General features: G+C 44.0%; 1 protein-coding gene and 1 long non-coding RNA gene across 3 annotated transcripts in view; one reads left to right on the plus strand and one right to left on the minus strand.

Annotated features, from left to right (window-relative positions):
* LOC134171747 (uncharacterized) overlaps positions 1–2910 on the plus strand; it is a 369803-nt gene extending 366893 nt beyond the window's left edge. Inside the window, exon 3 of the long non-coding RNA XR_009967724.1 lies at positions 2855–2910. This is a non-coding gene — a long non-coding RNA (uncharacterized LOC134171747). The remainder of the gene's footprint in view (positions 1–2854) is intronic.
* The window catches only part of CHCHD3 (coiled-coil-helix-coiled-coil-helix domain containing 3), a 161383-nt gene that overhangs the window by 136802 nt on the left and 486 nt on the right, over positions 1–24095 (minus strand). For both annotated transcript variants that reach the window (XM_062634264.1, XM_062634263.1), the window contains exon 2: positions 22442–22526. In XM_062634264.1, the coding sequence (XP_062490248.1) occupies positions 22442–22526 (85 nt within the window). The remainder of the gene's footprint in view (positions 1–22441; positions 22527–24095) is intronic.

Consider the following 24095-nt stretch of genomic DNA (forward strand, 5'->3'; position numbering starts at 1 on the left):
CAGCCCCTTTAGGCACTGGAGCTGCTCTAAGGTCTCCCCTTCAGGAGCCTTCTCTTCTCCAGGCTGAACCAGCCCAGCTCTCTCAGCCTGGCTCCAGAGCAGAGCTGCTCCAGTCCTTCTTCCTCCCACTCTAAAACAGTTGCTGTATAGAAACATTCAGCATGACACTAAGATTACAGCAAGAAGGTGGCACCCAAAGCTTTATCAACACTTGTTAGGTAAAGGAGACACCTGCAGCCTCAAAAAGGTTACTCTGAGGAATCAGGAATACAACATGGACAAGTTCATCAAGCAGCCTCTAACCTGCAGAGCTGGAACCTGCCCATTAGTATCACATACTCAAAAATCATTAATGGAAACTGCATGTATTAGCAGGCACCTTCACTAACTCTTCTCAAAAGGGCAGGTGCATTAAGCTGTTAATGAAGAGACACTTCAGTTAAGATACAGTCAAGCATCTTTTAGAAATTACTTTGCTAAATGGTCAGCAAATTCATTTACAAAAAGGGAAAAAGGAGACTAAACCATTTCTCCTTTTCCTTTTCATCCAGCTTTGCTATTGAAAATGTCCAGTGAACAGGACATCTTTCAAAGAGCAGCTTCTCAGAGGCCACACCAGCATCCACAGATAAGGCCTCCAGGCCACTCAAACATCCTCCTTAAAGAGAGAAAACTTTATTGTCACAAAAAACACCTCCGCGGATAGATGCAGCAAAAGCCCTCCAGGCAATGTGTGTCAACTGATGGACCTGGTGGTGAAAAAGCTTCCCCTTACAGGTTAAAAGCACCCTTGGTTCAGTGGATGCCTCTTGTTTGTCTTCCTGCTGGAAGGGTACTTCCAAGACTAACAGCTCTAGGTCCATCAGCCTCTCAAGTTTCAGAAGATCACTCCTTGACCCAAGGATCTCTGCAGTGCTGTGAGCCTGCACTGGCTACTTCTGCTTTCAAATAAACACATCATAAGGAAGGTCATGGGGACTGTAAGAAACCTGGAGAGGGGCTTTGGACAAGGACCTGTAGGGACAGACCAAGGGGAATGGCTTTAACCTGGCAGAGGGGAGATTGAGATGAGCTCTTAGGCAGAAGCTCTTCCCTGTGAGGGTGCTGAGGCGCTGGCACAGGGTGCCCAGAGAAGCTGTGGCTGCCCCATCCCTGGCAGTGTTCAAGGCCAGGTTGGACACAGGGGCTTGGAGCAAGCTGCTCTAGTGGAAGGTGTCCCTGCCCCTGGCAGGGGGTTGGGACTGGATGAGCTTTAAGGTCCCTAGCAACACAAACCAGTCTGGGATTGTACGATGACAACCAAGTACACGGCTTGGATGCAACCCAGAGGACTAACACAGGGATGAGACGCACAAAACCAACTGCACAGTCTTCAACTAAGTGCCTGAATGCATCAACAAGAGAAAAAACGAAGAAGATACATTTGCAATTTGGTTTATCTCTTTCATTGCCACTGAGTACAGGCTGTTAGGAAAGGGTAGTTCTAAAACGAGTGGTAAATTCCTATCGTGGATTAAAAACAGGCGGAGACAAAACAGAGGACAGAAAGCATTAGAAATGGGATAGCTAAACTGAGACTAAACTTTGCACATGAATAGTCTAAAATCATTTTAATCAAGACTGGAAGACTCAAAAAGGGAGAAAATAAGGCCAGACAAGCTGAGCAGCACAATGGTATACAAATTCAGTGCTGACAAATGAATAGCCACACGTACTGGAAAGCGGACTGTGATTTTATCTTACACACTACTTGGTTTTTAAATCAACCATAATCACATGTAAGTCCTGAGCACTGCACAAAGAACGTTTGTTTAATGGCCAGCCTGGCATGAGAAGGAAGAAAGGAGAAAGGAAAAGAGAAGGTCCAACATTAAGTATAAAATACATAAAGAGTGAGAGAGAAAGAATATGAAAATCGATATAAAATGATGCACCTCCACACTTCAAGCACAGTGTTTTATCAGGCTTTCCACACAAAGCCAAGGATAAGCTTTCCTGGGATCTTTTTCATTTCCACCAAAACTTATGACTTAACACAATGATCACTTTGAAAAGTTCTCCAAACTGTTTTGTCCCATAGCTTATGTTAACATCTTCTTTCTTTTAAAGCAAATGGGAAAGAAAAATGTAGTCTTTAAAACAAAGCACAGAGAAAAGGGAGAGGTGTCAGTCTGGGTTTCTGCATTAGAAGCACTAAGCTCAGCTGGCTCCTCACAGATCCCCATTGCATGTTTCTCTGACCACTCACTTTAAGTCAAGCGTATCTCTCTTATCCCTACGTCTTCCCTGAGCACCTCTCCAGTGTCCAAACTTCATCTCTCCTGCCTCCTGGCTTGGCAATGCACAGCACAGGCTGCAGTTGCTTTGCCAGAACAGCCTGCCCAAAGAAGTGATAAATGCTCCATCCCTGGCAGTGCTCAAGGCCAGGCTGGACAGAGCCCTGGGCAACACGGTCTGCAGTGAGGCACTCCTGCCCATGGCAGTGGTTGGGAACTGGAGGATCTTGAGGCCCTTTCCAACCCACACCATTCTATAATTCTATGTGCAGGGTGATAAGCCTTCAGCAGAAGAGCCCAGGCAGCTTTAGACCTTGTGTCCATAAAGGCTTTAATCTTACTACCTCTTTTCTACCTCCCTTTGTTTTATCCAAACCTCTAGAAACGTCAGGGCCTTGAGTCTTTCAGCCCTCCCTTAGGTTTGGCTGAGACAGATGCATAAACTTAGAAGTTATCAGAAGGCAACTGGTGAATGTCCACTACCACACAACTCTCCCTTTGGGAAACATGAAGGAAAGTCCCTGGCAGTGTTCACAATCAGGCTAGATGAAGCCTTGGGTGAGATGGTTTAGTGTGAGGTGTCCCTGCCCATGGCAGGGGGTTGGAACTAGATGATCTTAAGGTCCTTTCCAACCCTAACTATTCAATGATTCTATAAACCACACAGGAATACTGGAAAGAAACCCTGAAATGGCTCAACACAGGAGAGAAGGTACAGAACAAAACATAATATAGGCAGCCTTGGGCTTCCACTCAATTTTGCATCACACACTTACGGAAGCTCACAACCAAGCTGAGAGTGCAGCTTTTAACACTCTTTTTTTTTTTCCAGTATTTGACACACACAGGGGACAATCTAGTGACAAAACCTTCCCTGAAGTCAAGAACAGCAAGATCAAGAGCATGTGGGATAGAACACAAAAGATCACCAACAGCCTACATTACTTAGCACAGTTTCAAGCTATGTACTAGGTAATGCCAGAAACACACAATCAACAGGGTTGGAAAAGCCCTTTAAGCTCATCCAGTCCAACCATTCCCAGCACTGCCAAGGCCACCACTGCCCCATGGCACTGAGGCCTCGTCTCCACGCTGTGTGAACACTTGCAGGGACGGTGACTGCAGCCCTGCCCTGGGCAGCCTGTTCCAATGCCTGAGCACCCTCTGGGGCAGGAATTGTTCCTCAGCTCCATCTAAACCTGCCCTGGTGCAGCTTGAGGCCGTTTCCTCTTGTCCCATCCCTTGTTCCTTGGGAGCAGAGCCCAGCCCCTCCTGGCTCCATCCTCCTTTAGGCAGTTGTAGGGAGCCATCAGGTCCCCCCTGAGCCTTCTCTTCTCCACACTGAACCCCCCAGGTCCCTCAGCCCTTCCCCATCACACTTGTGCTCCAGGCCCTGCACCAGCTCCACTGCCCTTCTCTGGCCCCGCTCCACCACCTCAATGTCTCTCTTGTAATGAGGGACCCAGAACTGAAGATGAACATTTCCTTCTTGCTGGAAAAACTACTTCCTAATTATTTAATGCAGAATTCCTTGCATTCACCTCTGTAGCATCTGGTATTGACAACAGAGCATCAGCGCATTCAAACCATCGATCTGATACAACCAAGCATCTCTCCTGTCCCTTTGCACATTAAGTATGAACATTAACCAGCTCACTTGGGACAACGTACCTTCGGGCTGTCTCCAAACCCATCATCTGCCTCAGAAGCCAGCAGGGCAACTGCAGCTTTGGAGACGTTAAAGTTAATGAAGATGTCCCAAGGAAATTCCAAACTGCACATTAACAGTCATAAATATTGAATCAGGAAGCATGTGTCAGCAACCTGGTACCTCCACAGCATCAAGCCATGCGCTCATGAACACATTCTGGGTCTTTCCACAGTTAACACGCTCTGACCACCCACACTGCAATTTAAAATGCATAACATACAAATACCCTCAGTTTACTCATTCTAGTTAATAACCACTCCAGTTTGGGCCATATATCACACAAAACCCATCAGCATCAGTGGTCATTTAAGTTGAACAGCAGAGAAGAGACAAAATATCAAATTCATTAATCTTCATTTAGAAAGTAGCCAACTAAATAGTACCATACAATAATTCCCTCTAGACCAGGAAAATAAGTATATACTTTTTTTCTTATTCCATTAAACAACAAGAAAATGTTGTCTCTAAGTTATCTCAAGTAGCTGACCATGGCAACAAAACTTCTTTCGCCCCTGAAATAGGTTGCTTGTGGTGTAGGTTAACATGCCCTGGTAAATCAATGCAAGAGAGTCCATCTGCATCTACCCATGCTACCTGTGTGGACTCAAAGCTCCAGCTCAGAGCTGTCAATCAGGTCACTTTTAGGAGCACAAAATTCACTGGGAGAATCAAGGACTTCAGTTAGCTTTGGGTACCAGTAACAGTGGCAAGGAACTCTTATCCTGGACACCTAAAACACAAGCTTTTAAGAAAGCCATATAAATATTCCCTGCACACAAAAGAAAACAGAAGACTTCCAGTTCTGAAATCAAACTGATTTCAATGTGGATTAAAACCACAGCAAATGTATTTAGTGTGCTGAAATGAGGTGGTGCATCAATGACACCATTAAATATACTCTTCCTTCCTTCATTCTTATTTTTCAAAGAGCCTGATTTGCAGGTAGCAGCACAGAAAAGGAAACAAGGAAGTGCTGCGACTGTACATCAGTATTCCTGGCATACAAGAGTAAAATAGAACGTAATGATTTTCAAACTGTTGTATCTGGTCTTCAACCCTCAGAAAAGTCCAAATTAGCCTTTGCACTCAATGGAAAAAATAACAAACCATGCCTTCATCCCACCACAATAAAGATAAAGCAATTAACTTATTCCTGGATTTTATAGACCAAAGTACCTGTTTCTTTCCCTGCCTCTCTCAAGAGCAGAGGAACCCCCTGGAAACTCAAAGGAAGTTCACTGGTGTATGTACAACTGAACTATCAGCAACAAGTGTCTACATGTGCCAGAACAGTCACTGTCATGAGTGACTTTATTACACATATCATGTAATGGTTTGAGTTGGAAGGGACCTTAACGTTCATTCAGTTCCAACCCCCTGCCACAGGCAGGGACACCTTCCACTAGAGCAGCTTGCTCCAAGCCCCTGTGTCCAACCTGGCCTTGAACACTGCCAGGGATGGGGCAGCCACAGCTTCTCTGGGCACCCTGTGCCAGCGCCTCAGCACCCTCACAGGGAAGAGCTTCTGCCTAAGAGCTCATCTCAGTCTCCCCTCTGGCAGGTTAAAGCCATTCCCCTTGGCCTGGCCCTGCAGGCCCTTGTCCAAAGCCCCTCTCCAGGTTTCTTGCAGCCCCTTTAGCCACTGGGAGCTGCTCTAAGGCCTCCCTAGAGCCTTCTCTTCTCCAGGCTGAACAAGCCCAGTTCTATAAAGACAAGCTGAGAGAAAAGTCTTCATTTACCATATTTATTATGAGCCACAGATCAAGGCAGGGTCACCATTTAAACTGCGTAGGTTCTTCAAATATAATTATTATTTTCAGAAGAATAAACTCTAATTTCAGACTCATAAAAATTCAACTACCATCACACATAGCAACTCTCGCATTGAAATTCACACTTAGAGGCACTTCCTGCCACCATGGAGTCAGTGCAAACACAAAACACACCTCCAAGGACAAATCTCTATGAACTGTTCACTACTGGTCATACGCAGCAGTACTTGAAGCAGCTCAAAGGATAATGAAATATGAAAACAATGCCATTAAATCTGCATAATATACCAATATTTCATATTTTAGTTTCCAAAGGCACTTGCATACATTACGTTCTCTATTTTACAATGTAAATGTGGGGATTAATCAATTTATACTCATTTAAATTAGTCACAAGATGGTGCAGGAGCTCGAAATAACAAAGCAAAGTTAGTTCACGTTCTATTTGGAACCTTCTTTTTTCGGTATCCTGTTACTGCTGTAGCTTTAGCAGTAAATCCCAACAACAAACTTATGAGGGGGCTGGAAAAAAATGAAGGGAAAGCAGGATTACAAGGTCTTCCCCTGGGATTCTTTGAATTGGGTTCTATCTGCCTGTGCTTACCAGCTGTATTTAACAAAAATAACTCATTTCATTACTCCCCAGCCTGGCCAAGGTTACATTCTGATAAGCAAGCAGAAATATCAAGTGAAGAAATGGATGTACACAAGCCACAGAAAGGAAATTAATAAGTAGAAAATCCTGAGGCTAAAACTTAAAATTAGATCTTGTTAACCAAGATACAAAGGAGAAATGGAGCACAGAATAAAGTGGTAGGAAATAAAAAGGACATAGGAGCAAAGCTCAATGCCAGAGAAGGCCACCCTGCTGCACCCAAGAGCCTGCACAGCTAGCAATTCCAGTCACTGGTGGCTTAACAAGAAATAAATATGAGCTCTTCTGCTACAGATCCTCATAGAATATCACAGAATCATGGAATGGTTTGGGTTGGAAGGGACCTTAAAGCTCCTCCAGTTCCAATTCCCTGCCATGGCAGGGACACCTTAGAATCACAGAATCATAGAACAGTTTGGGTTGGAAAGGACCTTAAGATCATCCAGTTCCAACCCCCCTGCCGTGGGCAGGGACACCTCACACTAAAGCATCTCACCCAAGGCCTCATGCAACCTGGTCTTGAACACTGCCAGGGATGGAGCATTCACAACCTCCCTGGGCAACCCATTCCAGTGCCTCACCACCCTAACAGGAAAGAATTTCCTCCTTAGATCCAATCTAAACTTCCCCTGTTTCAGTTTTAACCCATTACCCCTTGTGCTGTCACTACAGTCCCTGATGAAGAGTCCCTCCCCAGCATCCCTATAGGCCCCCTTCAGACACTGGAAGCTGCTCTGAGGTCTCCACGCAGCTTCTCTTCTCCAGGCTGAACAGCCCCAACTTCCTCAGCCTGTCTTCATACAGGAGGTGCTCCAGTTCCCTGATCATCCCCGTGGCTTCCTCTAGACTTGTTCCAACAGTTCCATGTCCTTTTTATGTTGAGGACACCAGAACTGCACACAGTGCTCCAGGTGAGGTCTCACAAGGGCAGAGTAAAGGGGCAGGATCACCTCCTTCGACCTGCTGCTTCCACTAGAGCAGCTTGCTCCAAGCCCCTGTGTCCAACCTGGCCTTGAACACTGCCAGGGATGGGGCAGCCACAGCTTGATGAGAACAATCAGCCACTGGAATCATCTCCCTAGGGATTTCCCAGCATTGGACACTGTTAAGATCCATCTAGGACAGGGTATTAGGACATCTAGTCTAGAACATGCTTTGCCTCTAGAGATTACAGCAGGTAAGGTCCTTCCCAGCCTGGGGTTCTATGCTATGAAATAAGTTACTTCAGCAGGTATTTGGCCACAAGTCATTCTGGCCTCCTGTTCCATTTAAATAACTAAATAAACAGTAATAATGAAGCAGAACTATCACATACCTTTACAATACCCTCAGACTGACTACAACAGTGCAGAGACTTGCTACTCCAGCTGTCTGTGCTAGGAATTCCTACCATACGCACACTAAGGCTTTTCTTGCTGAATACAGTGAATAAAAGCATCAGGATCCTGCAACTCAATATTTAAAATAAATACATTGTAAGCAATGATGGGAAGGATTTAAATTCTGCTATCAACAGGATTAAATGTGCAATGTTCTTTCAGGACAGTTGAAGTTGCCCCATTCCTCATCTTTACAGTTCATAAGCTTACTGTAAAGCTGTTTTACCTGACAGGATGGGGAGATTTCCTGGAATCTCTTATTTGCTTGAGCAAAATAAACCCTGAATTCTCTTTCTCCACATGCATTTCAATTAACATCCACCACTAGAGAGGACAGTGCAGTAATCACATATTTCCACACATAATAGCAAGGTAAAAGGGTTTATAAACTCAACACATAATAGCTGGGTAAAAGGTTTACCAACTAAAACAGCTCTTTAGTTTTACATTTAGAAGTCACTACTAATTGCTAAGAATTACTGCTATTGCACAGGCCTGCACTCCCAAATGGGACTCTCCCTACTAACAAGGCTACATAAATAGCCAATTCTGATGTTCAGTTCATCCACCACCATTATCTTTAAAGAGGATTCTCCTGCTGAGATTGCACACTATCAGTGGCCCTGAAAAGTCCATTTTACCCAATTACAGCTCTGGATTGCAACTGCTTTGGACAGGAATAAGAAGATTCCTAAAGATGCTCATCACTCTGAATCAGAAATCCCATCTGGGGAGGGTATTCCACATACCTTCCCACTGGAGGTAATACAGGCTCAGAGGAGCTAGCTCTAAGCATTGAATTTTAATGTCAAAGCTCCACATGCCAACTGTTTCGGGGGGGGGGGGGGGCATGCTTTTACATATATGTACTACAAAGCATAAGGAACAGGTCTTATTACCTTAAGAATACTTCTAATGAGTGACTGGATGGGATAAGCTAACAGGAATAGGTAACAACATGAAGAATAATGTTGCTTTCTGATACAGTGCAAATGACTGCACTACATGCCAACAAAGCATGCCAAGGAACAGCAGCACAACCACTAACGCCAGGGCCTGCCAAAACCTAGTCTGGCCTATCTGCAGGTATTACCCCAAAGCATCTCCTCCCTTCTCATTGACACAAGCTCTCCCAAATCCCACAGCTTCATTGATGGCTTAAGCCAGGTTGGACAGGGCTTGAAGCAGATCCAGGAAGGAGCCTTCCATATCCAATCTGAACACATCCTTTTGGGGAGGTTTCTATGAGTGCAACAACAGTCTTACTGTCCCTGTAAAGTACATTGCAAAGTGCATTGCGGGGTATGCCAGTAGTTACTTTCACCTCACAAACCAGTTCAATAGGATGAAGATAACCTGTGATAAATGGTCAGGGAGGGCTGTAACTGTATCACTGTCACCAACCCATTTGCAAGTTAGCAGAAAACAAGTAAATGAATTATCCTGGAGAAATGTGCCTTTAATTTGGAGAAAGTTTGTTTAGAACTTGTAAAGTTATTTGGGGAAAGAGGGAAGAGAAAAACAAATTATATAAGAGGCCATAATGCAACAATACTGTGAAAAAACAAGCAGGGGATGCGTGTTTTGACAGGTAAAGGTTAATGAAAGGAAAGACAAAAGTGTTTCACCCAGAGATAACACACATCAATACATCTGCTGACCCCATTAACCACACTTCACAGCGGTTGGAGTTGCATGGAAAGATAAAGTAAAATACCACATTTCTACATTGTCCATTTAAAGCAACCCAAAAACTTAGCACTAAATTTTAAACGGAGCAAAAATTTTCCAGTAGAAGCTGAATATTCAGCAAAAAATAAGTGTAACCACCTCCAGATCAAGTCATTTTATTTATCAATGACATGGGCACTGCAACTGCACAGAGTCTGACGGCAATCACTTCACCTCCAACTAGGTACAAAAAAGCCAGCAGTGACAAACAAGTGGATCTTTAACAGCTGTTGTGGTGCATTCAAACCTAATCTCCTGGATATTCAAATCCTAACAACAGGCTGATATATGGATGTTTTGTAACAGCGCAGAGAAAACAGTAATTCCTGAATTAGTTTATTCAGCTCAGATGCAAACTACAGCACACTCAGTCTCATGACTGCCGAGTGGAGGAGGATACACGGAAAAGCATTTACACAGGGTTTGTTAACAAGGTGCTGCAAATGAGACACACTGACTTAGGGAAGTGCAGAAGAATCATCAAGTACTTTCTTATGACTTGAGGATAATGTTTCCAGTTTCCTACATCACATACAGCAGCATGTTTACTCTAGAGAACCTTCTGGAAGCCAAGCATTAGTAACAAAGCAACATACATGTAAAGTTATTAGTCTGAAGAAGAACAGGCCTGGGGGGACCTTAACCCTCTCCACAACTGCCTGACAGGAGGATGGATCCAGGAGGGGCTGGGCTCTGCTCCCAGGGAACAAGGGATGGGACAAGAGGAAACGGCCTCAAGCTGCACCAGGGCAGGTTTAGATGGAGCTGAGGAACAATTCCTTCCCCAGAGGGTGCTCAGGGATTGGAACAGGCTGCCCAGGGCAGGGCTGCAGTCACCGTCCCTGCAAGGGTTCACACAGCGTGGAGACGAGGCCTCAGTGCCATGTGTTAGTGGTGGCCTTGGCAGTGCTGGGTTAAGGTTGGACTGGATGATCTTAAAGGGCTTTTCCAACCTGGCTGATTCATGGTAGAACACAAGTCAGATTAGAAGTAGCCAACGTGCACATTTCAAATACATGCACCACAAAGGGGGCATCTGTTCAACATCTTTGTCGCTGACACGGACAGTGGGATTGAGTGCGCCCTCAGCAAGTCTGCCGATGACACCGAGCTGTGTGGTTCGGTTGATACGCTGGAGGGAAGGAATGCCATCCAGAGGGACCTCGACACGCTTGTGAGGTGGGCTGATGCCAACCTCATGAGGTTTAACCATGCCAAGTGCAAGGTCCTACAGCTGGGTCAGAGCAATCCCAGGCACAGCTACAGGTTGGGCAGAGAAGAGATTCAGAGCAGCCCAAGGAGAAGGACTTGGGGGTGTTGGTTGATGAGAAAATGAACATGAGCCGGCTTCAGTGTGCGCTCGCAGCCCAGAAAGCAACCGTATCCTGGGCTGCATCAAAAGGAGCGTGACCAGCAGGTCGAAGGAGGTGATCCTGCCCCTCTGCTCTGCTCTCGTGAGACCTCACCTGGAGCATTGTGTGCAGCTCTGGTGTCCTCAACATAAAAAGGACATGGAACTGTTGGAACAAGTCCAGAGGAGGCCACGAGGATGATCAGGGACTGGAGCACCTCCCAGATGGAGACTGGTTGAGAAAGTTGGGGCTGTTCAGCCTCGAGAAGAGAAGGCTGCGTGGAAACCTCAGAGCAGCCTTCCAGTATCTGAAGGGGGCCTATAGGGATGCTGGGGAGGGACTCTTCATTAGGGACTGCAGTGACAGGACAAGGGGTGATGGGTTCAAACTTAAACAGGGGAAGTTTAGATTGGATATAAAGAAGAAGTTCTTTACTGTGAGGGTGCTGAGGTGCTAGAATGAGTTACTCAAGGAAGTTGTGAATGCTTCATCCCTGGTGGTGTTCAAGGCCAGGCAGGACAGAGCCTTGGGTGACATGGTCTAGTGGGAGGTGTCCCCGCCTGTAGCACAGGGGTTGGAACTCGATGATCTTATGGGTCCTTCCAACCCTGACTATTCTATGATTCTATGAACCTAAGGGGACTTTCACGCCTCCAGAGCAAAGACAATTTCATTGAAGAAAGTAAAGGGGACTTGCAAGGCAATGTAACATATCTTCCTCCAGCTCCAACAAAAGTGGCTTTATCAGCAAACAACTAAAATTTTGTTCAACTTCAAAATGTGGCAACTTCAGTATTTGCAGCCCAATATTTAGCACTTCATTACTGCTTGTAATATCAACTGAAAACTGCACAAGATGAAGCTCATGTTTATGACTATTTTCACAAATCAGAAATTACATAAGGGACAACTGCCAAAATGTTTAAAATTTCAACAACCACCAGAATCTAACACCTACATTTTTAATAACAGGTAATGAGAGCTGCTAAAAGCCACAGCTTTTTCCCATGACTGGTCTCCAAATCCGTGTAATACTCCTACTGTATCCACCCCTGATAGCTTTTTAGTGTTATATGTTGTTCGCAGTAAAACAAGAGACTACAGAAGGATGAAACAAGTAGCCAAGACTTAATCCAATTCCAGTCTAAGAATAAACTTCCTTGACTAGACACCAAGCAGCACACACAAGAAGCAGTAGCATCTCCAATACCAGCGAATAAAGTCAAGAATTTAATAAGTACAGGGAAAAACAGGACTGTTCGAAGGGCAAGAGGTCAGGGATGAAAAACCTGAGGAGGAAAAGTAATCTGACTGCCAGCAAAGATGGTTCCAGTTAATTCAGAAGTACGAGGTTTGCTTTATCTTTGAGTAAAGCATTCTCTCCTCTCTTGCAAATGACAGAGCAGACCAAAAGGAGCCAGTGGGTTCCGCAGTCTTTTCACTGACACAGATACAGGAGACCATTCCTTAGCCAAAACCTGGTTGACAGAGTGATGTGATATCCAGTGCTGCTTCTCAAAATACCAGTTTCCTTCGAATGCTGCTTAGCATTGAAGCCACTCTTCTATATAATCACTACCTTTATTAATTCTTTATACCAATTTCTGCAGATAATACTCTTTCTCCCTAAATCACATAGTACTCCACATCACCCTGTTAAGAAATATCACTTACTAACATCAAGAATAATTGAGTCCTTTCTCTCAGGATAAACTGCCTCCTCCTCACCAAAAAATAAAGAGGAAAAATCAAAACTTCAAGCACCTTGGATGAACAGGACAAGGGGGAATGGCTTTAAACAGACTGAGGGGAGACTGAGCTGAGCTCTTAGGCAGAAGCTCTTCCCTGTGAGGGTGCTGAGGTGATGGCACAGGGTGCCCAGAGAAGCTGTGGCTGCCCCATCCCTGGCAGTGTTCAAGGCCAGGTTGGACACAGGGGCTTGGAGCAAGCTGCTCTAGTGGAAGGTGTCCCTGCCCGTGGCAGGGGTTGGAGCTGGGTGAGCTTTAAGATTCTTTTCAACCCAAATCAGTTTGGGATTCTATGAACCACTCAACTCACCTCTTTCTGTATAAAGCTCCGGAGATTAAAGAGAAATAGAAGCCTTTCACAGGATGAAACCCCATATCTCACCCCAGCCTCAATGACTGACTTAGATTAAATGCTTATTTTTCGGATGCTTAACATGAGATTAAATTAAGCAGAGTTAATGAAGCTAAAAATGATAATCGGATAAACTGGCTCCATGAAGCATTGTTGGTGGTACACAACAAACAAAAGCAAAGGGAAGAAATAATGTCCTTTCTCTTGTTTAAACTTAGACTTCCAAAACCAGGCTGTAGTATCCAAGAACTGCCACTTTCAGTCTGGTGTTCCCCAAAACTTCAGTAAACAGTCTCAAGGTGAGGTTGTTGGAAATCAAGGAATTCAATACACATACAAACCAGTGTGAGGAGTAAATTGCTGCTGAATTCAGCTACTGATAAAAGCAGCTGAAACTGCATTCTGATCCCCTGAGGCAGAGGAAAAGACTCTTTTAAGTGGTTACCTCCTGTTTAACTAAAAAACAACTACTACAAAGCTTTCAAGAAGCAGCACTATACAATATACTTAACCTGCCTCATCTGACAAGTGATGAAGAGCTTTAGTAACACTTTACTGCAGCCTGGAGATGAAACAAAAAAAAGAAACAAAGCTTTTCTTTTCATCTTAATGTGATAAATCAGACATTTAAAGTATGCTTTAATATCACACTGAAGATTCTCTACCTGGTAAATAAATTGTGATGGAAAGAAAAGCAGCATTTACTATTAAAAGCAGGAGGGTTTATTACTTGGAGGGCTGCTTGTCATGTTGAAGGAACATCATATCTAACAAGTGGTATTCTTAAATAACACAAAGAAAATAAATGCATTTAAGCCCCCCTTCTACTTCATGTCAGTGGAGAGAGGATTTGGCTAAGAATATATTCACTATAAAAGCAGACAGGGTGCTGTATAGCAGAAAGACAATTCCCTTGCTATCAAGACTAACAGTGGTGAAAGCAAACAGTTCAGATTTAGTCATTGGGTTTACTTCATTAGAATTATCAATACTTCTGATGTTGTTCTTTAAGATAGCAAAAGCATTCAAGCCACACCGAATGACTTCTGAGTCCTTTAAATTACAAACGCTTTTATCTTGGCAGCTATCTGGTCTTTTTGACCTCTAATCCCAGGAAGGTCTCTGAAGGACAAAGGAGGAATAACTGGGGTTTATCCTGGTGCCCAGACACAGCACAGACAAAAGAAGTCAAAGGCTGCAATTGCAAGAGGAACTATTACATAGCTCAATGCTTTCTGGTGGCAATCTTCAGCACATTTCACGCTCAATAGAAACCAAGGACCTGAGCACATGTGAACCACGATTCCTGTAGGAATGTACATGAGAGATTTCTAACAAAGACCACAACAAATGTATCTCAAACAGGCATCATAGAATCACAGAATGGACTGGGTTGGAAAAGACCTTAAGATCATCCAGTTCACATCCCCTGCCATGGGCACAACACCTTCCACTAGAGCAGCTTGCTCCAAGCCCCTGTGTCCAACCTGGCCTTGAACACTGCCAGGGATGGGGCAGCCACAGCTTCTCTGGGCACCCTGTGCCAGCGCCTCAGCACCCTCACAGGGAAGAGCTTCTGCCTTTTATCTAACCTGAACTTCCCCTGTTTCAGTTTGAACCCATCACCCCTTGTCCTATCACTCCAGTCCCTGATGAAGAGTCTCTCTCCAGCATCCTTGGAGCCCCCTTCAGACACTGGAAGCTGCTCTAAGGTCTCCACGCAGCTTCTCTTCTCTAGGCTGAACAGCCCCAATGTTCTCAGTGTGTCATCATCTTCTGCCAAATTCTTATTTCTAATGGACAGTGTAACTGAAAAATAAAAGGAAAAAAAAGCAGCACATTGCCAGGGCAAATTTTATTTAAGACTAGATTTAAAAGGAAAGAACACCAAAACTCAGAAAACAAACTCCAGCACACTGTCTTTTTAGGAGTCTCTCCTCAGACACTGGATAAACTCTAGCTGCATTCTCAAATTCAGCCCATTGGAATAATCTCCCCAGGGAAGTGGTGGGTTCCCCAACACTGGACACAACATGTTAAGATTTAGCTGGATAGGGGACATCTAGTCTAGGTCATGCTTTACCTCAAAAGATTTTATCAGGTGATCCTTGAGGTCCCTTCCAACTTTGAATTCTATGATTCTATAAATCCCTTACTGCACTGGGTTTTGATTTCACAAGGTCCCATTTCAGCATCTTTGCATCTTCGTACCATGTTGTGGACAATGTATGCACAATCTCTTTTCCCCAGCTTCACTTCCTTTTCTGTTTTTAGAGACAGTTCCCCTACCTCTCTTACTGCCACACTAGAACTTCATTGAAGAACCACATACCAGCCTCAACAGTTGTTTTCAACATGATTTTCTGCCAGCTACTGGAAGAGGATGTTTTAGCATGCACACATCTTGTGCTTCCACATCCAAAAGCAGGTTGTTTTAACTTCTAACTCACAAGCCATTTCTAAGCAAACACTTCGGATATGCTTGTTACAGTAGCTACAACAAAAACTGCTTTATATGTGTACCACACAACTACTCCTAAAGATTTTTAGAGCTAACATCTGCACTCAGTAAACCCTTAATAGAGCACATGCAGCCTTAAGCAGAATAGCATGAAATTTCATTTCACCAAACCCACTGGAGACCCAAAAGCACACAGTGTGCAGTACATAAGAATTACCTGTTTCTAAGAACATCTAGAACCAAAAATGACACTTCTAAATGAATGCCCATTGAAAGAGAAATCCTGACTCTCTGCAAAAAGCCACTCAGAGAGAACAATTGGTAGAAGAAAAAGACTATTAAAGAAGCTGTCATTACAGTGGCTCTACCTCAGTCCGAGATGTAATCACTTACGCATTGAGTATAACAGGACCTGATACAGAGTGCTGCTTCTATAGATTTCATTTGGAATATCACAATTTCTCTATCAGTTGTAAAATGAGAACCCTGAAATCAATCAAATGTCCCCCTAACACATGACAATATATATAACAATATTTATTGGAGAAAGCAGTTTTCTGCCTTATACTCACGGGGGGGGGGAACCAAACAAAATACAACTTAATCCCACAAGCTCTATTTGCAGAGCCTTTGCAAACCTTTATTTGTTGCTTTAGTTCCCTTTAAAACACTGAGTAACAGTAAATAAAGCAGGAGCAGAAGGAGAGAGGGGGGTGGGAATCAATTACTGCAATTCTGGCCTCAGATGCCTCCCACACATGGGCCACTTTCTTTATACAAAGTTGAGCATCATCATTTCATTACCAAGAAAGAGGGAGAAAAAAAGGGACAGAGAGACCTCTTCTAACCCACCCTTCCAACTGCATGATCAAACCTGAACCACATCTAGATCATGTCAAACTCCAGGTTAACATGAACATAAATGTGATTTCTTGGAGCACATTTAGGTGGGTGTATTTCATGCAGCTCACTACTGTACCTAGATAGGAGAATTTCAGGGGCTGGCTGTTATTTAGCTCTTATCACTAATTTACCTGCAGTTTTTTGTTTAGATGAAAGAAAAGTTAATCCTTCCTTGAACAGCATAAAATATCATTTCAGTATTAGGGGAAAAACATTTTAATTCTAGTCTATGGATTAGTCTGGTCACCTGGAGAAGAGAAGGCTCCTGAAGGGGAGACCTTAGAGCAGCTCCAGTGCCTAAAGGGGCTGCAGGAAAGCTGGAGAGGGGCTTTGGACAAGGGCCTGTAGGGACAGGGCAAGGGGAATGGCTTTAACCTGCCAGAGGGGAGACTGAGATGAGCTCTTAGGCAGAAGCTCTTCCCTGTGAGGGTGCTGAGGCGCTGGCACAGGGTGCCCAGAGAAGCTGTGGCTGCCCCATCCCTGGCAGTGTTCAAGGCCAGGTTGGACACAGGGGCTTGGAGCAAGCTGCTCTAGTGGAAGGTGTCCCTGCCCGTGGCAGGGGGTTAGAGCTGGATGATCTTTAAGGTCCCTTCCAACCCAGACCTTCCTGTGATTCTACACTGCTGGACACTAAGTTACTATAGGAACAGACATGATCAGCCAGCCACAAGGTTAGCTGTAACATCAAACTACAGCTGTAAACACATGACATCTGCATGAGAAGTTCCAACACCTTCTGGCATTCGCTCTTGCTCTACCTTTAGACATTTGTTAAAGGGCTGCTGTTGCAAGAACATCTCAGCACTTGGAACACAACTAAAAGCAGGAGCCCAAAGGTAGTGTCTCAATGACATCTTGAAGACAAGACTTCAGAGAAGAATTCAAACACTACTGAATTGGACAAAGGCTGGGAATATAGTGAGAGAGCACCTCAGGCACATCCAGGCTTGCACTCGCACCTTGAAGTTCTGTTCACAAGCATGATGCAAGTTCGTAAGGTTCTAGATGTTCTCATACAATTACATATCTCTTCCATTGTTAATCCAAGTCTTTAAACCATTAATTTAGGGCTTTTTGCCTATTTTAATATTCTCCTTCTGTCTGCCCAACCCTCTTAATCACAGCCCACCTTCTCAATGAGGTTACTACTGTACTTCAAGGATGCAGAGTGAACTGAGCTCTTCCACAGCCCTGAACTCCACATTTCTATGAACTAAAAGCAAAAACAGATAAATTGCATTATTTGCCAGTTTCCCCTTCTAATTTCAGCACCATTTTACAATGGCATACCCAGCCACCTGAAAGCCCTCACAGAACACTTGCATGTCACACAGACAGTGAGAACTTTAATTTATGCAATACTTGATTCATCTCCTATGAATAATTCCACCTTCCCTATACTCCTGCAAGCTGGTGACATGAATGTCAGGCTCAACTAAAGATTTGCTGTTGCAGTGACAGCACTGAAAGTTTGGCATCTTTAGCAGACTGTGAGTAATAAGATGTTTCACCTTTTGATAATAAGGTACTTCAATCAATAGTGAACCTTTAACCCAAAGAATATCAAGACACATCACTGAAAATAGAAGTTAACTCCAAGTAACTCAGTGAGAACTAAGTGGTACTACAGCAAGCCACAGGAGAGCAGGAGTGAGCCCTGCAGCATCATGGATGCAGGAATAACTCTTCCTCTGTGTGCTACTGTATTATACAACAGAGTCATAGAATGGTTTAGGTTGGAAAGGATCTTAAGATCATCCAGTTCCAACCCCTGCCACAGGCGGGAACACCTTCCACTAGAGCAGCTTGCTCCAAGCCCCTGTGTCCAACCTGGCCTTGAATGGTCCTTGATGAGGTTCCTGTTGGCTCATTCCTCCAGCCAGCCTAGGTCCCTCTGGAGAGCAGCCCTGCCCTCAAACATACTGGCTTAACCTCCCTAATTTGTGGTCATCTGCACTGAAGAGGATGTGCTCCATCTTCCTCCTCCTCCTCCAGGACATTTATAGAGCTGCTACACAGGACAAACTCCTTCAGACCACCACATGATACCAGCCTCCAGGTAAAGTATGACCATTAGACACACCCTGACCACCCAAACAGATTTGTTTTTAACACGATTTGTCATCCAGGTATGTCCAAACTGCAACATCCAGAGCCACTGTTAAATACCTTGATGAGGCAGAGGTAGATGACATTTACTGCTCTCCCCTCATCCACAAATCCACCAATGTTGTGGTCTCCCTCTGCTTCCATCTCCTGCTTGGCCCCATTTTTACACTGAGGCTCTATCATGGTTAACCAGACCAGCCTCTCCATATATCTACTGATTTCCTGAATACTGGAACGGACTGTTCTTGCACTGGGAAGAGGTTGTCCTTAAGGACCTCACCTTTCCCAAGCTTATCCCTCAGAACTGCCTCCTGCAGGATCCCACCAACGTGCTCTCTTCAGGAGCAGAAGCTTGCTCTCCTACAGTTCAGTTACATCAGGGCTGCATCTCCAGAACCTAATTCTTCAAATACCCATTCCTCTACACCTGAACAATACTTCCTTATAGATTTCCAACTGAGCTACCACACTTGAAACTCCACCAAAAGACACAGAAATCATTAGACTCCACCAAAAGACAGAGTCACCAACACAACAGGCATCATTCCAAGTGAATGAATAAAGTTTAGAAAACACATTATTCCCCACTGCAAGCATGCAAGGTCTAACCCAATTCCTGGGGACGCAGCAGCAGTGCTCATTTTATTACCCACCCAACACACAGTGTTTTATGACATGGTCCTTTACTAATTGGTTTTGTGAGGACAGTGTAATAAAAATAACAAATAAAGCAGTTAAAGAAAAACTACAAGAGAGAAAAATCCTCTGTGGCCTCAGTGTAATCTGCCTCTGCAAAGGGAAAATGGTTGTCTGAGCTGCAGAGATTCTTGGTAATTTTTCAGCTATCATTCCCTTTCCCTATTATGACCAAGGCTTTAGGTATAAGACACACTCCGAGAGAAAAAAACCTCAAACAACACCTAAAACAAAACCTAAAGCAAGTCTCGTCTGAGCAAATGACTTCCCATCAATACTGCTTTAGGAATTCGAGACGTACTTTAAAGATTTTTACACTTGTTAAATATTTTAGTGCATTTAATATTACTCACAAGTCAGAAAATGATGCAAGCAAGCTGGGATGCCTTAAGACATAGTGTTTAGATGTCAGATTTCACTGTAAGTGTAAGTAATTTCATTTTCCAACCCCAAACTGAAGTCAATAAATTCATCATCTATTGGCAAGCAACAAGATCCACATTCTTTTGATGTAATCTAATCCATTATTCCTCCACCAAAAGCTATCAAAGACTTGACTTAAAGAAAGGGCTGGTTTTAATAGCTCTAATGTTTCTCCCTTTAGATATATCTTCATAGAAAAGTGTTATTTGTCTACAATGTAGAAAGATATAAATGCAGGGAAACCAACTGCCTGGCCAGAGCCAACCTCCAAACACCACCAGCCAGGGATAATTCTCTCAGGGAGCAGCAAGTGATCTGCTCTGTCACAGGAGCAAGTCACTGTCATATAAGTCATACACAGGAGAGGAAGAGCTGTCTGGGGAGAGGTCTCTCATTACCATAGTATCAAACAATGTTTCAGGTTGGAAAGGATCTAAGAAAGGATCACCCAGTTCAAAACCCCCTGCCATGGGCAGGGACACCTCACATTAAACCATGTCACCCAAAGCTCCGTCCAACCCGGCTTTGAACACTCTCAGGGATGGAACATTTACCACTTCTTTGGGCAATCTGTAACAGGGCCTCACCACCCTCACAGTAAGCAACTTAGCTGTATCTAAACTGAACTTCCCCTGTTTCAGTTTGAACCCATCACCCCTTGTCCTATCACTACAGTTCCTGATGAAGAGTCGCTCTCCAGCATCCTTGTAGCCCCGTTCAAACACTGGAAGCTGCTCTGATGTCACCACACAGCTTCTCTTCTCCAGGCTCAACAGCCCCAATGTTCTCAGCCTGTCTCCATACAGGAGGTGCTCCAGGCCCTGAGCATCCTCATGGCTTCCTCTGGACTTGCTCCAACAGCTCCATGTCCTTCTTATGTTGAGGACACCAGAATTGCACACAGTGCTCCAAGTGGAGTCTCCAAAGAGCAAAGTAGAGGGGCAGGAGGAACAGTGCAAGAAGCTTTACCAAGAAACCCAAAAGAACCACCTGTATCACAGAAAAGACCCTCAGATTTGGGATCCAGCCCCCAAAGCCATCAGAGTAGCTCACTATTAAGAGACCAGAGTACTTGCTTTGAAGCAAGTGCCCTTCCTGTCATGACACCTCATGAGTCAAACACTCTGAAAAGGTAGATGTAGATACAAAAGAAACAAACAGGTTGGACTGTTTTTTCAGAACCAAAGTAATTAAACAGCTTGCAGTTCCTCATCACAAATCATTCAATGAAAGAGTAATGCATGGTATGGGAACATGCAGTTAACTATAATTTAATCCTCTTATATACAAATCATTTTAGCAACTGAGATATAACTGATTATACTTTCCTGGGGAAATACAGGCACTTCACCTAAATCACTAGCTCTTAAAGCAAAAATATGCATAAGATTTCCCAAGCTTGCAAAGCCATGAAGTGATTAAGCTTTTCAATACATAAAACCCAAAAAACATGAAAAAAAGCACTATTTCCAACACAAAGAGAAACAAAATTAAGGAGCAAGATACATACATGTGAATTAGCAAAGAATTACTGGTTATTACATCCTTTACCTCCAGCCACCATGCCCCAGAAACAGACGGTCATTCACAAGACCACTTCCCTACCTCAAGTTTAAGGATGTAAAAGCAACAAGCACCTTTAAAGTAGGCAAGATGTGCAAGTATTATTGTATATAAATCACAGAATGGTTTGTGTTGGAAGGGACCTTAAAGCTTATCCAGTTCCAACCCCTGCCACAGGCAGGGACACCTTCCATAGGGCAGCTTGCTCCAAGCCCCTGTGTTCAACCTGGCCTTGAACACTGCCAGGGATGGGGCAGCCACAGCTTCTCTGGGCACCCTGTGCCAGCGCCTCAGCACCCTCACAGGGAAGAGCTTCTGCCTAAGAGCTCATCTCAATCCCCCCTCTGGCAGGTTAAAGCCATTCCCCTTTGCCTGTCCCTACAGGCCCTTGTCCAAAGCCCCTCTCCAGCTTTCCTGCAGCCCCTTTAGGCACTGGAGCTGCTCTAAGGTCTCCCCTTCAGGAGACTTCTCCTCTCCAGGCTGACCCAGCCCAGCTCTCTCAGCCTGGTTCCAGAGCTGAGCTGCTCCAGCCCTCGAAGCATCTGAAGTGCTGACTTTGGGAGGAATTTCTTTGTAAGCACCAAGGCAAAAGGCCATTAAGGAACACTGAGAACATTAGTATTTCTGAAGCACTGATAAGAAGCCCTACTTGAACCTTGCAGCTTCACAATCAACAACCATAAATCACGCTGATCACTCAGATACGCTCTGATCTCTGCCATTCATTTTTACTCTTTTAGTAGCTACAATGTGTTCACTGTGCTGAAGTATTTCAAATTAGAGGGTGCCTGTCACAAATCCCATGTCATGCATTTGACCAGGCCTCAATGATGATGTATAAAGAGTTCAGAAATCCATCGTCTCAATCCATCTCTGTATAAACTGTATGCAACTTATTTCCACTACCTCATGATAGGAAAACAGCATATTGCAATGTTTGCTTAAGTCTATTTCAACAGAAGCTCAATACACTAAAATTCAGTGTTAAGAAAGAATTATCACTTCAAAACTCAACAGATATTTGCAATTAGTATTTGCTTTTCCTGGTTTGTTTTTTTGTAAGTCTTTAGCAATGGATAATAGAAAGAAAACCAAGTAGAAAACCAAGTCTAACATTGTGTTTTACACTTTAACGCCGAGGAGAAGAAAACAAAGAGTAATTTAATTCCTCTAAAAACCTACAAACTACTTCAAAAGGAGATGAGCCAAAAAAGTTAGTGTCAAAAATCATCTCTTTGAGTCACTACAACGCTCTGAAAGGCGCATTTGATTTTCTTCCTCACATCAAAACCAGAAACCCATGGGTATACCTGCACCTGATGATCGGTTCTGAGACTGTGGCCTTCCACTGGGTGAAGAAGGTTCCTTCATACGATCAATGACACTGTCAGAGAGCTGCAAAACATAACCCCAAACAGAGTCAGGCTGCATCTGCTCCTTGATCCTCATTCCCCTCCTCTTTCCCCCCACAAAATGAAGTAAAACTTCAAAAAGAGCACATAAAGCTCCAGGACTACGTATGACAGATGCTAAAATTCTATGCACAGTGCAAAATGAACTATTTCACTTCATTTGCAGAGTGAACAGCACCCCTGAGTGCAAACAATTTCACTGAAGATGATTTTGGCTCCCACAGAACACAAGAAACTGATACAACAGAACACAGGACACAAGGAACAGTAAAGGCAACGGCACCTTTGACATGCTGCTGGCAATGATTCAGCCTTTTGCCTGTCACAGTGATTCTGCTGACAGTCAAACCTCACACTGTGCAGTTGCATTTAACCCTGGAGGAACTTCATCCTGATAAAGCCCTCCAAAACCTTTTGCGACACAAGCGGTCACAGCAAGTCACTATGTTCATTCTCATGTTGCCACACGCACGCACAAATACGCTGCCCAAAACTAAGCAGAATGAGAGTAAGAGCAACGTCCACTTTCATATGCGTTGTAGTCCATGGGTAAAGTTAACAGACGGTAAAGAAATAACAACATGAAAGCTTTTGTTTTCCAACTTAGAACTTGCTGTTGGCTTCCTCCAGCACCAACTCTATCAAAATACCCTTTTATTGCCCAGGAGAATTAATTTTAATGAGGAAATTCTTCATTAAACCTCTCACTGGCAGAAATCCATGTGACAATGACTGGGCCAAAATCTCTCACCTAACACAGCCTAAAATGCACAAGTGTAAATGTTCTTCAGTGTAAGCTTTCTTAACCCAACCCTTAAAACTCTCAAGTTAACTTCACAGCTAGTTTTAAGCATGTAAACAGTTGTGTACATCCCACTTTTGGCTGCTTTATTGATTAACAGTAGTTATTTAATGCAGCTACATGAGCCTAGCACACATGATATCATTCAGGTTTTATTCCAGGGATAGCTTACAAGAATTCCCAGAGTCCTTCCCAGTATACAACTATGTCAGAGCAGCTGAACTCTGCTGTGAGCACTGATATTCCTGTCACTTATTTGCCCAAGAGCATTAAGTGACCAGAACAAATCTCAGGATACTGAAACAAGCAGCAGTGACCATTCTGCAACACTCCTCTCTACAAGCAGCAATAAAAGGTAACTTATTACCACTGCTGGTATGAATTAACAGTGTCTTTCATTGAAAAGCTTCCAAGCAGCAAGACTGAGCATGGCACAAGCTGTCTCCTGGTATCAGACAGAGCCTTGGGTGAGATGGTTTAGTGTGAGGTGTCCACCCCCATGGCAGGGCGGTTGGAACTGGATGATCTTAAGGTCCTTTCCAACCCAAACCGTTCTATGGTTCTACGATATTATAAGCACAGCATCCCATAAATAGACAGGAATGCTCCTGCAGGTACACAGGAAGTGGATACACGGCGTGTCCGAGAGCAGAATATGGGAGAGGAAGGAGCTCTCACATGTAGAGGTCAGGGAAAGACAAAATAAGGTCTTTCAGTTACACATGCCTCCTATAACCGTTCTGCCGCCTG

Source organism: Pezoporus occidentalis, unplaced genomic scaffold (genome assembly GCF_034315485.1).
Source record: "Pezoporus occidentalis ecotype Australia unplaced genomic scaffold, CSIRO_AGI_Poc_V1 ctg42, whole genome shotgun sequence".
NCBI classification, from domain to species: domain Eukaryota; kingdom Metazoa; phylum Chordata; class Aves; order Psittaciformes; family Psittacidae; genus Pezoporus; species Pezoporus occidentalis.